Source organism: Ruditapes philippinarum, unplaced genomic scaffold, assembly GCF_026571515.1.
Source record: "Ruditapes philippinarum isolate M1 unplaced genomic scaffold, ASM2657151v2 ctg1439_1_1_1_1, whole genome shotgun sequence".
Classification (NCBI taxonomy): Eukaryota; Metazoa; Mollusca; class Bivalvia; order Venerida; family Veneridae; genus Ruditapes; species Ruditapes philippinarum.
The window spans coordinates 47,658-62,967 of NW_026862107.1; the positions used below are offsets into that span (position 1 = coordinate 47,658).

The 15,310-nt window shown below is 32.5% G+C and overlaps 1 protein-coding gene and 1 long non-coding RNA gene across 10 annotated transcripts in view; both read left to right on the forward strand.

Annotated features, from left to right (window-relative positions):
• The window catches only part of LOC132717954 (CD2-associated protein-like), a 54,487-nt gene that overhangs the window by 24,735 nt on the left and 14,442 nt on the right, over positions 1–15,310 (forward strand). For 5 of the 9 annotated variants that reach the window (XM_060701542.1, XM_060701545.1, XM_060701543.1 and 2 more), the window contains 5 exons: positions 3,048–3,241; positions 4,688–4,711; positions 5,961–5,999; positions 12,661–12,775; positions 14,665–14,799. In XM_060701542.1, coding sequence (XP_060557525.1) covers positions 3,048–3,241; positions 4,688–4,711; positions 5,961–5,999; positions 12,661–12,775; positions 14,665–14,799 — 507 coding nt within the window. Of the gene's footprint in view, positions 1–3,047; positions 3,242–3,750; positions 3,769–4,687; positions 4,712–5,960; positions 6,000–12,660; positions 12,776–14,664; positions 14,800–15,310 lie in introns of all 9 variants that reach the window. The other 4 variants (XM_060701549.1, XM_060701546.1, XM_060701544.1 and 1 more) reach the window with 4 other exon arrangements.
• On the forward strand, positions 13,041–14,570 carry LOC132717953 (uncharacterized). Its single transcript, XR_009624012.1, has 2 exons — positions 13,041–13,853; positions 14,021–14,570. It is a non-coding gene; the product is annotated as an uncharacterized LOC132717953 (long non-coding RNA).

Here is a 15,310-nt window from a genome sequence, read left to right on the forward strand (position 1 = left end):
CAATATCAAGGTCATTTTGATGTCATATGTACATGTGTGTCTAAATATAGCTACATTATACTATTACATTAGTCTCAAAGTCCAGTATTCTTGTTTGACTTTGAATTAACTTTGTTGAGGTTTTTTTGTCATTAAGTTGAATGGAAAAAGACAAAGGATTTTACTATAAATCAAGTAAGGTTTTTAACAGATTCAAGGTTTTATCATTCATGTTTTTACATGACTATATATATTTTAAATATATGAAAATGTTATTTCAGTGAATAATCATAAAGCATAGGCTATTAAAACATTTATACATAGAAAAATTATTTAAACAAAAGAAAGTGTCTGATTTCCATATCGTGAGGTTAAATATTCAATGGTTTTTTTTGGGTTTTTTTTTTAAGTTTGATTTGTTAAATCAGCCATGGGGAGATAGTTATTTTGATTATAAAATCAACTTTAGATACAAAACTAAAAAAATGTCATTGAGTCACGGAATTTAGGGGTGTTGATAAGGAAATAAATTTTGTTTTAACAAAAAGAAATTATTGTACGAAAGAAAAAAAATAATTATCATGCATTCATTACTAATCTAATAAGGAACTTAATGTTTTAACAGTTAATAGGGTAATTTATACCGTCCAAAATTCTCCTTTTAATTGTTTTTAAATTTAAAAGAAGTTCATTGAATAGAACACCGATTATCTAAGTTGTTTGTTAGATTTATTTTGTACTTTTTGAATTGTGTTCAGAGTCCTGCTATCTGGCACCACTGTTATTTTTTTATTAGGAGCTTTTTCAAGAATGTATGTAACAAAAATACTAAATAAGATGTTAATTCAAAGCATAGAATTTTCTAAAATTCAAATCATTGACTCAATCTTTAATTGGTATTCTTACACTTCTTTTGTATAATGGACTTCACCTGTCTTGAATATAGAGCTGTCCATAATTGCGAGTTGTTTAGGGGTTTCATCAGTATCAAAATACTTAAATTGAGACTGACAGTCAGTAGGAAGTTTGATCGGCCTGCTAGTTTTTGCAGGCCAGAGTTTGGTTGCACTCAGACAAATCATCCTTGCCACAAGCTTTTATAGAATTGAAACATAGAAATTATCTTGTCCTGAATTTTGATGGATGGTTTGAGAAATTCACTAGGAATATTATTTATCCTTATCTGTTAAACTAGTGGCATTAGAACATGTTCAAAGTATGAAATCTTACCCAGCTGATTTTGTGTAATAGACTTCTCCTGTTTTACATTCAGAATTGTCTATAATTAGTCGTAAGGGATTTCAATATCAAATAATGAAGTAGAAAACATTAGAAAACTTTGGTAAGACTATGCTGAATATGCAAGCTTGTCTGACCTGGCTCTATACTGGTAGGCGATGGTGGCACTGGCATGTTAATGATCAATTCATCACAATATCGTAGTTACATATGAGTATGACTGAAAGTATTTGAGAAATGCATGAACACTGTAGCTGTCAGGTGTTTAGTTAATGAAGTAGACAGAAATGTTGTGTCAGTGAAATCATTACCAGTTGAAAATTTAGATGAAATTTCCAAATTCGCTGGGGGAAAAAACAATCAGACAAGTTACAAAGGTAAAAGCACTGTTTAAGAAAATGTTATGATTATGAATTTATTACAGTGTTATCTTGTTGGAATTGTTATTGTATGAATTTATACAGTTTTTTTCACAGTTTCAAGTTGTAGTTGTTATTTTGAATATAGAATTGATTATTTGAATTTATATGCATGTTGTTATAGTTAATGTTTCTCCATTACTGTTGTTATAGTTAATGTTTCTCCATTACCTTGTTTAAATTTATGTACAAGACTTGTTGTGCTGCTCATTGTTTTGAATTAAACAAAAAACTGTTGAAAGTCTTTCAAGGAGGATTGTGTCCAGCCTGACTGCTCAGATGTACATGCTAACCTGGCTTTATGTACACTTGTTGCATTCTGTATAATTATATAGATTTGTCATTGCAACAAATCACATTCTTGAAGTTGTTTGGATGAATAAAAAGTTTGCTCTTAAACAAGTGTTCATATGAAGTGTAAAAGGAAAATACAACCAATCTTCTATGTGGCCCATAGAAATCTGTATTTCATATAAATTAAAATATGATGTGAATTTTACAAAAACAACAACATGCCAGTGCCACATGTAAGCATTCAGCCAGCCTGTACATCTGTGGTCTACCTCATGGCTGGTTAATACTATTATTGGACTATTCCAGTTCAAAGCAGGACAAATCCAGTACACAAATTCAGCAGGGTAAAATTTGAGTCATTTTGTTTAATGTACTGCTTTTGAGTTTATATTTAATTGATTGATTAAGCTAGACTTACCCTGTATGTTAAAGGTTGATCTTAATTTTATCCAACACATAACTGTCTTTGGATATAGAAAAAAAACTTACAATATAAAATCCATCTTCTTAAATAATTAACAACTTTATGTGAATCTATGATCTATAGGTGAATAAAAGCTTTCAATCATGATTTTGATGAGCTCAGGCTTTTATTTTCAATATTTTGTATTTTCATACAGGTTTTGTTTTTCTGTTCTGAAATTGATATTTTTGATTGAGATGCTATCAATATATTGATAAATGTTATTAAAATGTAATGGGCATCTGTTGCCAAGTGGTTTAGGTCATTAGTTTCAAATTACTTGCCACTCACTGCTGTTACGTGCTGTAGGTTTGAATCCCACCAGGGATTTTGGATCCTTTCATGTGAGGAAGTTATCCAGCAGCTAGCTTAAGGAATCTCAGTGGTTCTCCTCAATCAGGTGCCTGCTCATGCCTGAAATAATGCATGGAGGGGCACCTGAGGTCTTCCTTCACCAGTAAAGCTGAAAGTTACCTGTGTAAGTGGCAAGTGGAATGTAAAACCCAACAAAAAAACTGTTTTGCAAATTATTTACCCTGCATGTACAGAAATGCAACATATATAGCCTATTAATATTGTGATTGAATCATACATGATTGTGAATATATAAGAGTAATAAATTATCTATAGTTGAAATTTTTATTGTGTTACAGAAACAAAGGCAATGGAGAAGGCAATTGTTCGGTACTCGTATGCAGCTGAAAATGAGGATGAACTTACGCTGACTGAAGGAGAGACTGTAAATATTCTGGATAAAGATTTAGAAGATAGTGGATGGTGGAAAGGGGAATTAAATGGTCGAATAGGTGTCTTTCCAGATAACTTTGTAGAAATCATCAAAGAAGAGGTGAGAACGATCTGCCTTTGAATATTTTATCCTTTTTTTCCCCCCAAAGTATATTGTTTTTAAGATTTTTTTCCTGTTATATTCTGATGATCATGCTAACCTGTTGTAAAGCCCACCTGAACAGATTCTACCTTCTATTTTAGTCTTTTAAAGACTGGGATTGTGTCAGAAATTTAAGTATCATTTTTACTACGCTTTGATGTGTATAAATCTGACTGCCTACTGTGGTAACTGTATTATATAAGTCACATGGGTGGTCTTTATGCACAAGTTTTACTGTATCAGGTATTGTTTGAGATTGTTTTGTTCTCCTTGATGTAAAATTTTTAAATTGTTTGTATTAAGTGTATTGAGTGAATTATAATTAACATAAAAAATATAATCTGGTATGTGTATGTGACACACAAAAAACCTATGATTATATAGCCTTGATAAATAGTCTTTTATTTTATATTATTTTTTATCTTTGAGAAATTACCATTTTACATTTTCCTAATTTTTGTGTCTAGATATTAACAGAGAAAAAGGCAAGAAATTTTTGATTCTCAACACACATTTTGTTGTAAAAGTATTTATAGCATGGTGTGGCTTTTGAGTGTAGATCTACTGTATTTTAGATAATACGAGATTTTTATGTGGATTTTTGTTTTAACTGCTAGATAAGTTTATCATTGGCTGTGATACTCATTTAATGTAATTATATGTTATAATAGCATGTAATATATAATTGATGTAAACTGAATAATATTCAATATTATATATCATACAGCAATGTAGAGTGATAGGTTTTCTACTTGCATATTTTCATAATCTAATTCTAATCTTTTGGTTATGAGTGCTAATGACTGAGCATTTGATACAAAAGTGTAGTTTGGGTTCATGAGTACTAGTGGATTCTTGTACTCAACAGGCAGAGTGAAATTTCAAATAGACTTTTTAGCTGTTACCATTTCGTGAAAATTCTGATGCAATTATGGATATAAGGGGTGTTTTATCTCCAAGTACATCTTCAGCCTTGTGTAATGTCTTACTGAATGGTTAAAAAATTCTTATTGATTAGCAAGCTGGAACATTTCAAAATATAGGTTTGCTTAAAAATAAAAAAACAAATCATCATAGTTATATCTGAGCTTACTTGCTGTTTACAAAATTCAGTCAGTATTTAAAAGGTGGAAGTGTAATGTTGAATTTTACTTAATTTTTTATGTTGTTCGATACATCAATCATTTGTATTGTAGCTGTTGTAACTTAATTCTTTTACATTATTGACTTAATACAATTTAGCGTTTAGTGGTCAAAAAATAACTTATTTCTCTATAAGCATGATTGTCACTTTAGTATCTGTTTTGCATATTTTTATGTGTATGTCTGTATCTATATTTTTGATATTATGGTTAATATAATGTACTAAAATATTAATCAAATTTTTCTTGTAATATTATTTAGCGTCAAAGATTTAGCCAGTTTCAGGTATATATATGTAGCTGTTTGTATGACATGTAAAATCTAGCAAAAGTTTATCTGGCTATCAAATATATTCTTTATACCCTTACTTTGCTTACATAATTATGTATAATGTATTTGTCATGCTTGGAATTGGAGTTAAAGGGATTTTAATATCAAAATAATGAAATTGAGCCATTGACCTGAAGGTTGTAAAACTTTTTTCTGAGTTCTGTATTGAATCTCAGGATTTTCATTGGTCCATATATTCTGTGCTGGTTTCTGACCAATCAAATACTAGAGATTTGAGTTGGAGCTTAGAAAAAAAAATTGTAACCTTGGATCCTGGTTAGACTGCATAAATATGCAAGCTCAGTGGCCTAGCTCTATACTGGTGACATATACACAAGTCATTATCACTAGAAGCACAGTAAGGGGTTAATATATCTATCTTTATATTAATATGTGGGTTCTAGATCATAATGTTATATCAGCCTAGGAATCATAGCATTGGTTTGGTGACTTAATTGGTGAAGTAATACATATAATAAATTTGTGGTATGAAATAGTTTTAGTAGGGAAAGCATAAGGTCTTAAAGGAGCTTTGTATTATGAGGTTGTTTTGCACAAAATGTCAGATGCTTCTGGTCTTCTATAGATGATTTAATTGATATGTCGTGGATTTCATAGATATTTGCTGAATAAGGTAATTGTTAGATCTGTGCAGTACAGATTTCGATGAATGATTGGGTAAAGTTAATAAATGAAACACTTCAAAGATTGCGCTTAACAGAGAATAAAAACACTTAAAAAGATTGTGCTGAAACAGAGAAAGGCTGAAAGTATTGTTAAACCATAGAGATCTTTAAATTTGGATACACTTTTTATTATTTAAATTTTTTCTAAACTAGACTATATTATTATACAGAAATATTTGAAAAATTTTATTTATACATTTTATATTTAAAGTGTGTGTGATTTCCGTAAAAATACACTATACCTGTATTAATACTTTAACTATATGTATTTAAAAGGTAATATGCTTGAAATATTATACTATCATATATATTTGGGATCTAGCTTCAAAATGACTTAAAAAGTGAATTTCACTCTTGTCTGTCATAAGCTGCAAATTGAAATACCAGACATGGTATGTGAAATAATGTTTTTAAAAAGGCAAATTTTCATCTTTTGACTAAAGCCATTTTGTTTTCATGTCTTGTCTTTCAAATGTAGTCCTACTAACTTGTAAATTTTCAATTACGATTATTTTCAGCTAAACAAAGGCCCACAACCCCCGATACCTGCTCCAACAGTATGTGTAACTTTTATTTCCCCTATCAATGTTGTCCTAAATAATCAAGTAGGCCAATCTTTTACAGAAGAGAAAGGCAAAGCTTTTTTTTCATGAAGAAATATGTAAAGCAAATTTTATTTGCTTGTAGAAAATAGAGAAGATTATGTTACTATATAATTGGACTCTTTTCTGTCAGAAATTATCTTCATTCGCAGAAGCTGATGCATTACATTTTTTTAAATTTTTTTTTTAATACGACCATGTGTTTTAAACCACTCCAAATTTTCAACATGATTACAATATTTTTCTGCAAATATATCCTTTTTATATGCCCGAAAGGGCATATTATGTTATACCCCCTGGCGTTCGTCTGTCTGTCCGTCCGTACAAACCAGAGCTTCATTATGGGGTTTGGTCAATTGTTCTTACCAGAGCTACATTATGGGGTTTTCTTTTGTTATTTCTTTTGTTCTTTTTAACCCCACAATGCAGAAAATAACCCCAGAATGAATGACATCAAAGACATCTATTGTTATAAGAACATCCGTACGTCCGTCCGTTAGCAATTTGGTTTCCGGAGCATAACTAAAGTTCAATTTGGCCCACAATGTTCAAAATTCATAGGATGATTGTCCATATTGGGTAGAAGACCCCAATTGATTTTGGGGTCAAAAGGTCAAGGTCACTATTGCCTTAAAACTGAAAACAGTTTCCAGAGCATAACTTAAGTTCCATTCGACCCACAATGTTCAAACTTCATAGGATGATTGTCCATATTGGGTAGAAGACCCCTATTGAAGTTGGGGTCACAAGGTTAAAGGTCAAGGTCACTATTACCTTGATACTGAAAACAGTTTCCAGAACATAACTTAAGTTCCAATTGGCCCACAATGTTCAAATTTCATAGGATGATTGTCCATATTAGGTAGAAGACCCCTATTGATTTTGGGGTCAAAAGGTCAAAGTTCAAGGTCACTTTTACCTTAAAACTGAAAACAGTTTCCGGGGCATAACTTAAGTTTCATTCGACCCATAATGATCAAACTTCATAGGATGATTGTCCATATTTGGTAGAAGACCCCTATTGACTTTGGGGTCACAAGGTCAAGGTCACTATTACCTTGATACTGAAAACAGTTTCGGGAGCATAACTTAAGTTTCATTCGACCCACAATGTTCAAACTTCATAGGATGATTGTCCATATTGGGTAGAAGACCCCTATTGATTTTGGGGTCAAGGTCACTATATCCTTAAAACTGAAAATAGTTTCCGTAGCATAACTTAAGTTCCATTTGGCCCACAATATTCAAACTTCATAGGATGATTGTCCATATTGGGCAAAAGACCCCTATTGATTTTGGGGTCACTAGGTCAAAGGTCAAGGTCACAATTACCTTAAAACCAAAAACAGTTTCCGGAGCATAACGTAAGTTCCATTTGGCCCACTATATTCAAACTTCATAGGATGATTGTCCATATAAGGTAGAAGACCCCTATTGATTTTGGGGTCACAAGGTCAAAGGTTAAGGTCATTATTAATAACTTAAGTATTAATCAACCTACAGCTGTAAAATTTTATAGGATGAACAGCTAATTCCCATGTCTTACAAATGCTTCATCCTTACTAAAAAAAAAAAAAACACTTTCGGGCATATAATGCTCCGCCTAGCGGTGCTCTTGTTTGCATTAGTAGTGAATGATAATAGATGGCTTTTGACATAGTGTTAGAAAGAATCATTTAGGGAGATGGGATAGTAATGTTGCTTTATATAGTAACAAAAATAATAATTATAATCCAAAAATATATAAAACCAAACCTACATAAAAAATTCTAGTTTTGGAAGCAATGATTACATGTATTGGAGCTTATTAACAATGACTGCTAAAATTGTCTCTTCTGCAACAGTACTAATATAAAATTAGGTATATAAATTTACAAATTAAGAAAATAGTTAAAATAAGTTCTTGAATTTGAGCAATATTTTATATCTTTTTCCGCTGTGTCCATGACAGATTTTCATTGTGCTTGGAGAGATTTTGAATTCTTTCATAAAAGGAAGCTATCCAGTTAGATATGGTAAGGTCAGTGGCTCTACTGGTGTGTCCATCCATGTCAAAAATACTGAAATTAGATCAATATCAAGGCTAGAAAATATGGGAGGATGAGAGATGTTGCCTTTTACATTTTCTCTGAATCAAACCAAGTTTGTATTTTTCATATAATTTTGTTGAGTACGTTACTTTTTGAGTGATTTCCCCATTACAGGATATTTTGAAAAACCAGAAATAAAATGTAATAAATGGATAAATTCATGAGTGCAGAATTATATTGCAGCCAGCTTTTCATTTATGGTGGATCTTCAATAAGCAAGTTTGTTTTGCGGGATAATATACTATAAGTGGTCTTTAAACCTTACTTGTTTTATTGAGGGCTTTCCTTGCATAAATGTAATTATTTTGTTTTTGTTTACTGTAAATTACAACTTAAGAAAATTTTCTTCTTTATGTTTGCTGTTTTTAAGTAGGAAATATTTATTTTGAGTTGCGTGAAAGCATTTATGGCTTGACTATTTGAAGAATAGGGAGAGCTATTGAACTGGTGGGTCTCGGACGCTACATCACATTTTGGTTAAGTTTTTGCTGCAAGTTGGTAGCGCTAAAACTAGTGAAAAGAATTGGTTGAAACTTGGAGTGGGATGAAACTTCCCAAAATAATTTTAGAACATAATAAGAGATCACTGTCCAAGACCCATAATTCTAACTAAGGCTCCCACGTTTACAATTTTTTGTAAACGTTTACATGATTGCTAAGAACCGAAACGATACAGTTTAAACGGTGGTACCTCTATGTACTATATACACCATGTATTTGAGTCGCCAAATGATGATTTACTGTGCAGGGCTCATCACGATTGAGTCAGCACACATTTTCTGCATTGTAACCCCATTTTTTACAAAAAATGTATTATGTCACAAGCATTTTTTGCACGGTAATGCTGTGTAAAGGGTTGTCAACACCCATTTTCTGTTTTTATGCTCGCCGCCTTGTCCGTCTGTCCGTCCCTCTTTCCGTCCGTCCGTCCGTCCCCTTTTCTTGTCTGGGACATAACTTTGAAACAACAAGAGGTATCAACATGAAACTTTGTAGGTAGATAGATCTCATTGAGTAGGTGTGCAGTGCACAAGAACCGTAACTCTGCCTTGCTTAATTTTTGAATTATCCTCCTTTGTTTATTTTACACTTTGAACTTTGTCCGGGACATAACTCTAAAAGTATAAGAGGTATCAACATGAAACTTTGTAGGTAGATAGATCTCATTGAGTAGGTGTGCAGTGCACAAGAACCGTAACTCTGCCTTGCCTAATTTTTGAATTATCCCCCTTTGTTTATTTTACTTTTTGAAATTTGTCCGGGACATAACTCTAAAAGTATAAGAGGTATCAACATGAAACTTTGTAGGTAGATAGATCTCATTGTGTAGGTGTGCAGTGCACAAGAACTGTAACTCTGCCTTGCCTAATTTGTGAATTATCCCCCTTTGTTTATTTTACACTTTGAAATTTGTCCGGGACATAACTCTAAAAATATAAGAGGTATCAACATGAAACTTTGTAGGTAGATAGATCTCATTGAGTAGGTGTGCAGTGCACAAGAACTGTAACTCTGCCTTGCCTTATTTGTGAATTATCCCCCTTTGTTTATTTTACACTTTGAACTTTGTCCGGGACAGAACTCTAAAAGTATAAGAGGTATCAACATGAAACTTTGTAGGTAGATAGATCTCATTGAGTATTTGTGCAGTGCACAAGAACTGTAACTCTGCCTTGCCTAATTTTTGAATTATCCCCCTTTGTTTATTTTACACTTTGAACTTTGTCCGGGACATAACTCTAAAAGTATAAGAGGTATCAACATGAAACTTTGTAGGTAGAAAGATCTCATTGAGTATTTGTGCAGTGCACAAGAACCGTAACTCTGCCTTGCCTAATTTTTGAATTATTCCCCTCTGTTAATTTTACACTTTGAACTTTGTCCGGGACATAACTCTAAAAGTATAAGAGGTATCAACATGAAACTTTGTAGGTAGATAGATCTCATTGAGTAGGTGTGCAGTGCATAAGAACCGTAACTCTGCCTTGTCTAATTTTTGAATTATCTCTTTTGTTTATTTTACACTTTGAACTTTGTCCGGGACATAACTCTAAAAGTATAAGAGATATCAACATGAAACTTTGTAGGTAGATAGATCTCATTGAGTAGGTGTGCAGTGAACAAGAACCTTAACTCTGCCTTGCCTAATTTTTGAATTATCCCCCTTTGTTTATTTTTACACTTTGAACTTTGTCCGGGACATAACTCTTAATGTATAAGAGATATCAACATGAAACTTTGTAGGTAGATAGATCTCATTGAGTAAGTTTGCAGTGCACAAGAACTGTAACACTGTCTTGCTTACTTTTGGAGTTATTGCCCTTTGTTCATTTTGACACTTTGAACTTTATCTGGGACATTACTCTAAAATTATAAGAGATATCAACATAGATAGGTCTCATTGGGTGGAAGTGCAGTGCTTAAGAATCATTACTCTGCCTTGCCTTATTTTGAAGTAATTGCCCTTTGTTTATTTTTACTTTTTGACTTTTGTCTTGGACATTACTTTAAAACTATTAGAGATATCAACATGAAACTTTGTAGGTAGCTAGATATAATTGGATAGAACTGCAATGCTTAAAGAACCTCAACAAAGCCTGGTCTAATTTTGGAGTTATTGCCCTTTGTTCATTTTTACACTTTGACTTTTACCTGGGACATAACTCTGATATCATCAGGAAACTTTATAGATAGATAGATCTCATTGAATAGAAGTGCAGTGCAAAAAAACATAACTCTGCTTTGCCTAATTTTGGAGTTTTTGCCCTTTGTTCATTTGTTTTATACTTTCCTGTGTCCAGAACCTTCTCGGGGAGCATCACCCGGTTCAACCGGTTCTTGTTTACTTTGGAATAAACCACAAGAATTGATAAAATCCATGATTACAGGCAATGATTAAGAAATTTTGTAAGATAATATGGTCATTTCGATTAAACGGTAGAAAATATCGTAAACTTTTACGAATAAAAATCGAAACGAATCCGTTTAAATTTGTAATCTTTGGGGCCTTAATTCTAACATAGAAGTTGACAGAATTAAGGGCTTTTTTCATGAGTTTTTGAATTGAGCTTAAAAATATCTACATTATCCAGGCTATTGTTTTTCTATCAAGCTCTGAGAATAGTCAAGCATGCTGTCATACCGACAGCTCTTGCTCAGTTTTAGCTTGTAATCAAATATTTTGTTTATATTATAATCTTCCAACCCATGTACTAAAACATTTTTTTCCGCTCAAATAACTTATGAACTCAATTTTTTCTTGCAATGCTTCAACTTTTTCTGTAACAACATACATTCTTTTATGCCTTTTAGCTGTTACACCTGTGTATTGAAATCCCTAGTTTGGTCACCAGTCTCTGATATTACTCGAGTCTTAAGTTTGATATTTTGATAGGCCACTTTACCTTTTATTCTAAGGAATATAGCTTGATTTTTATGGTTGAATTGAATATTGCAAATAACTTTAACACTACTATACATGTATCTAGTTGATTTTTCAGAGAAATAAAGTTCATGTCAAATTTGTGACCAATGGCATATTATGATAAGATTTGTGTAGATTTAGCATGACTTGGTTTTGGAATGTAGCAAGTTTTATAGTATATCAGAGTGTGCCATTTTATGTTATTGATAGGGCTTGTTCATGTTTCATTAAAGTTGCACAGACAATGCATGAATCGTTTTAGTTATATTGTTTCAAATTGATTTTTCTAACAAATTACATTATGTTTTGAGAAATATATTGTTACAAAATGATAATTATTTTTATATGGACTAAATATTTTACTATAGAGGTGACTATTTTAGTAGCACATTCCAGTTCTCCTGCTATTTTTTTAGCGGCCAAATCTTGTACATAATACTGAAAACAATTTTTTAGATTTACACAATAAATATCTTAATATTATTTTCATTTTCATTTAAACTATGTACTTTTCAGAAAAAGTCATATAATTTAATTGAAGTTTTAAATCAGTTTTAAATTATCATTGTTTCTAAAAATTACCATTAACTTTTTTATGATGAAACTGTAATAAAAGAATTTTAAGAAACATAAATAAGATATTGTTGACAGGGTTGTCTTCCTTATTGATGAATCAAATTAACATATATGTGTATAAATTTATAAAGCTACAAATTTAGATATTGTTGATATTTAGTCAGATATGAAGGCACAGTAAACTTGGCTTTAAAGATGCATTATTAATTTGCTTAGAACACCAAGGTATATCTGCTTATTTATGTTAGATTGGTTTAGATTATATATTTACACAATTGATTTTTACACCACATTAACTTTTCAAACAATATGGAAGCTTAGGCAAGAGACAGGCTATGTAGAAAGTAGAAATAAGTGTAATCTGCAGTTTACTGTGCTCTTATATCTGGCCATCTTATTTATTTCATAGATAGAATTACTATTTCTGCCATACTTATATTACTATTAAGTACTTTACCTGCATGCTTTTAAGAAATGAAAATGAATTACTAGATATATATAAATTGACAAGCCCCTTATATTTTAGCCTAAACCGAAGAAGCCACCACCACCGACACAAGCCTCTGTAACCAAACCGCCGCCCAAACTACCAGACAAAGCCCCAGCAGTTACAGAACATTCCAAACCAGATCCTGTGAAAGGTAAGTCAACATTATGTATAACTTTATAGATAAATAATGTGAAATAAAATTGTTGGTGACCTGAAAGCAGAATATTATATAAAGCTTTTGTTGATATTTTTTAACGATTTCAACCTATATTTTACATGAATTTCAGCCAGGTTATTATTATAAGTGTAAGTCTATAAGTGAAGTTTATTGCATATTAAGTAATCTGTTGTTCATCTGTTAGATGTATTAATATAAATAAGGACACCAAGTGCTAATATGCGTAATTGGGCTGTTTTATTAGCTCACCTGTCACAAAGTGACAGGGTGAGCTTTTGTGATCGCTTTTCGTCCGGCGTCCGTCCGTCCGTCGTCCGTCCGTCCGTAAACTTTTACTTGAAATGACATCTCCTCATAAACCACTAAGCCAATTTCATCCAAACTTCACAGGAATGTTCCTTTGGTGGTCACCTTTAAAAATTGTTCAAAGAATTTAATTCCATGCAGAACTCTGGTTGCCATGGCAACCGAAAGAAAAAACTTTAAATATCTTCTTTTAAAAAACCATAAGAGCTAGAGCTTAGATTTTTGGCATGAAACATCTTCTAGTGAGTGTCTACCAAGTTTGTTCAAATAAAAGCCCTGGGGTCAAAATTGGCCCCGCCCCGGGGGATCATTGATTTTCCCTATATGCATATAGTAAAAACTTAAAAAATCTTCTTTTAAAGAACCCAAAGAGCTAGAGCTAAGATATTTAGCATGAAACATGTTCTAATGGGTTTCTACCAAGTTTGTTCAGATAAAAGCCCTGGGGTCAAAATTGGCCCCGCCCCGGGGGGTCATTGATTTTCCCTATATGCATATAGTAAAAAGTTAAAAAAATTTCTTTTAAAGAACTCAAAGAGCTATGGCTAAGATATTGAGCATCAAACATGTTCTAATAGGTGTCTACCAAGTTTGTTCAAATAAAAGCCCTAGGGTCAAAATTGGCCCCGCCCAAGGGGGGTCATTGATTTTCCCTATATGCATATAGTAAAAACTTAAAAAATCTTCTTTTAAAGAACCAAAAGAGTTAGAGCTAAGATATTTAGCATGAAACATGATCTAATAAGTGTCTACCAAGTTTGTTCAAATAAAAGCCCTGGGGTCAAAATTGGCCCCGCCCCGGGGGGTCATTGATTTTCCCTATATGCATATAGTGAAAACTTAAAAAATCTTCTTTTAAAGAACTCAAAGAGCTATGGCTAAGATATTTAGCATCAAACATGTTTCTAATAGGTGTCTACCAAGTTTGTTCAAATAAAAGCCCTGGGGTCAAAATTGGCACCGCCCCAGGGGTCATTGATTTTCCTTATATGTGTATAGCAAAAACTTAAAAAATCTTTTTTGAAAAACCCAAATAGCTAGAGTTAAGATATTAAGCATGAAACATCTTTTAGTGAGTGTCTACAAAGTTTGTTCAAATAAAAGACCTGGGGTCAAAATTGGCCCCGTCCCGGGGGTCATTGATTTTCTTTATATGTGTATAGCAAAGACTTAAAATCTTCTTTGGAAAAACCCGAATAGCTAGAGTTTAGATATTAAGCATGAAACATCTTCTAGTAAGTGTCTACAAAGTTTGTTCAAATAAAAGCCCTGGGGTCAAAACTGGCCCGGCCCCAGGGGTGTCATTGTTTTTAACTATATGTGTATAGTAAAAACTTTAAAAAAAATCTTCTTTTAAAAAGCCCAATTAGCTAGAGCTTAGATGTTTAGCATAAAACATCTTCTTATGGGTGTCTACCAAGTTTGTGCAAATAAAAGCCCTTGGGTTAAATTGGCCCTGCAACGTTGGGGGGGGGGGCTATATACAGGTGAGCGACCTCAGGGCCATCATGGCCCTCTTGTTGCATGTTGTTATCATATTTTATCATATATTTCAGAAGATAAACCCGTCAGCCAGCAGCCGACTATTCCAACAAAGAAACCAGTACACCCACCTCCACCTCTCACAAAGAAACCAATCAAAGCTATAGATGCTATTAGCAAAGAGGACAAGAAAGACGAATCAAAAACAGGTATTGTAAATATTTATCATTGATTGTAAAACAAGTAAGTGAAATATATCCTATAGATAGCTAAGCTTAAAGGCTTATTAGGCCACAAATATAATATTACATGTACTTTTATTTCTTAAAAGCTTTTTATTTTTGGGTCCTGTAACAGTTTCCAAAAATTACTCATAAACCATAAAGCTGAACCATCTTTTGTTTCTTTTCCATCTTTGCATTTAGTACAGTTACAGTGATTTAATATTTTGTATGGAAGTCAAAATACCACATTATTCCACATGCAGCGAACTTACCTTGGGTGATACTGCGAATTCACTTATATTCGTGGGCATGAAATTTCGTGGTTTTATCAAAACGGGCATTTTCGTGGGTTCTTAAATTCGTGGATTTTCGTTTTCTTGTTAAAAAAAAATTCAGTAACCTAATGCATAGCAATCTAAAACTTAATCGCCGAACATTTTTACTTACAACATGTACATATCTTTACTTGTCACACAGCGCGTGTCAATAAATTTAA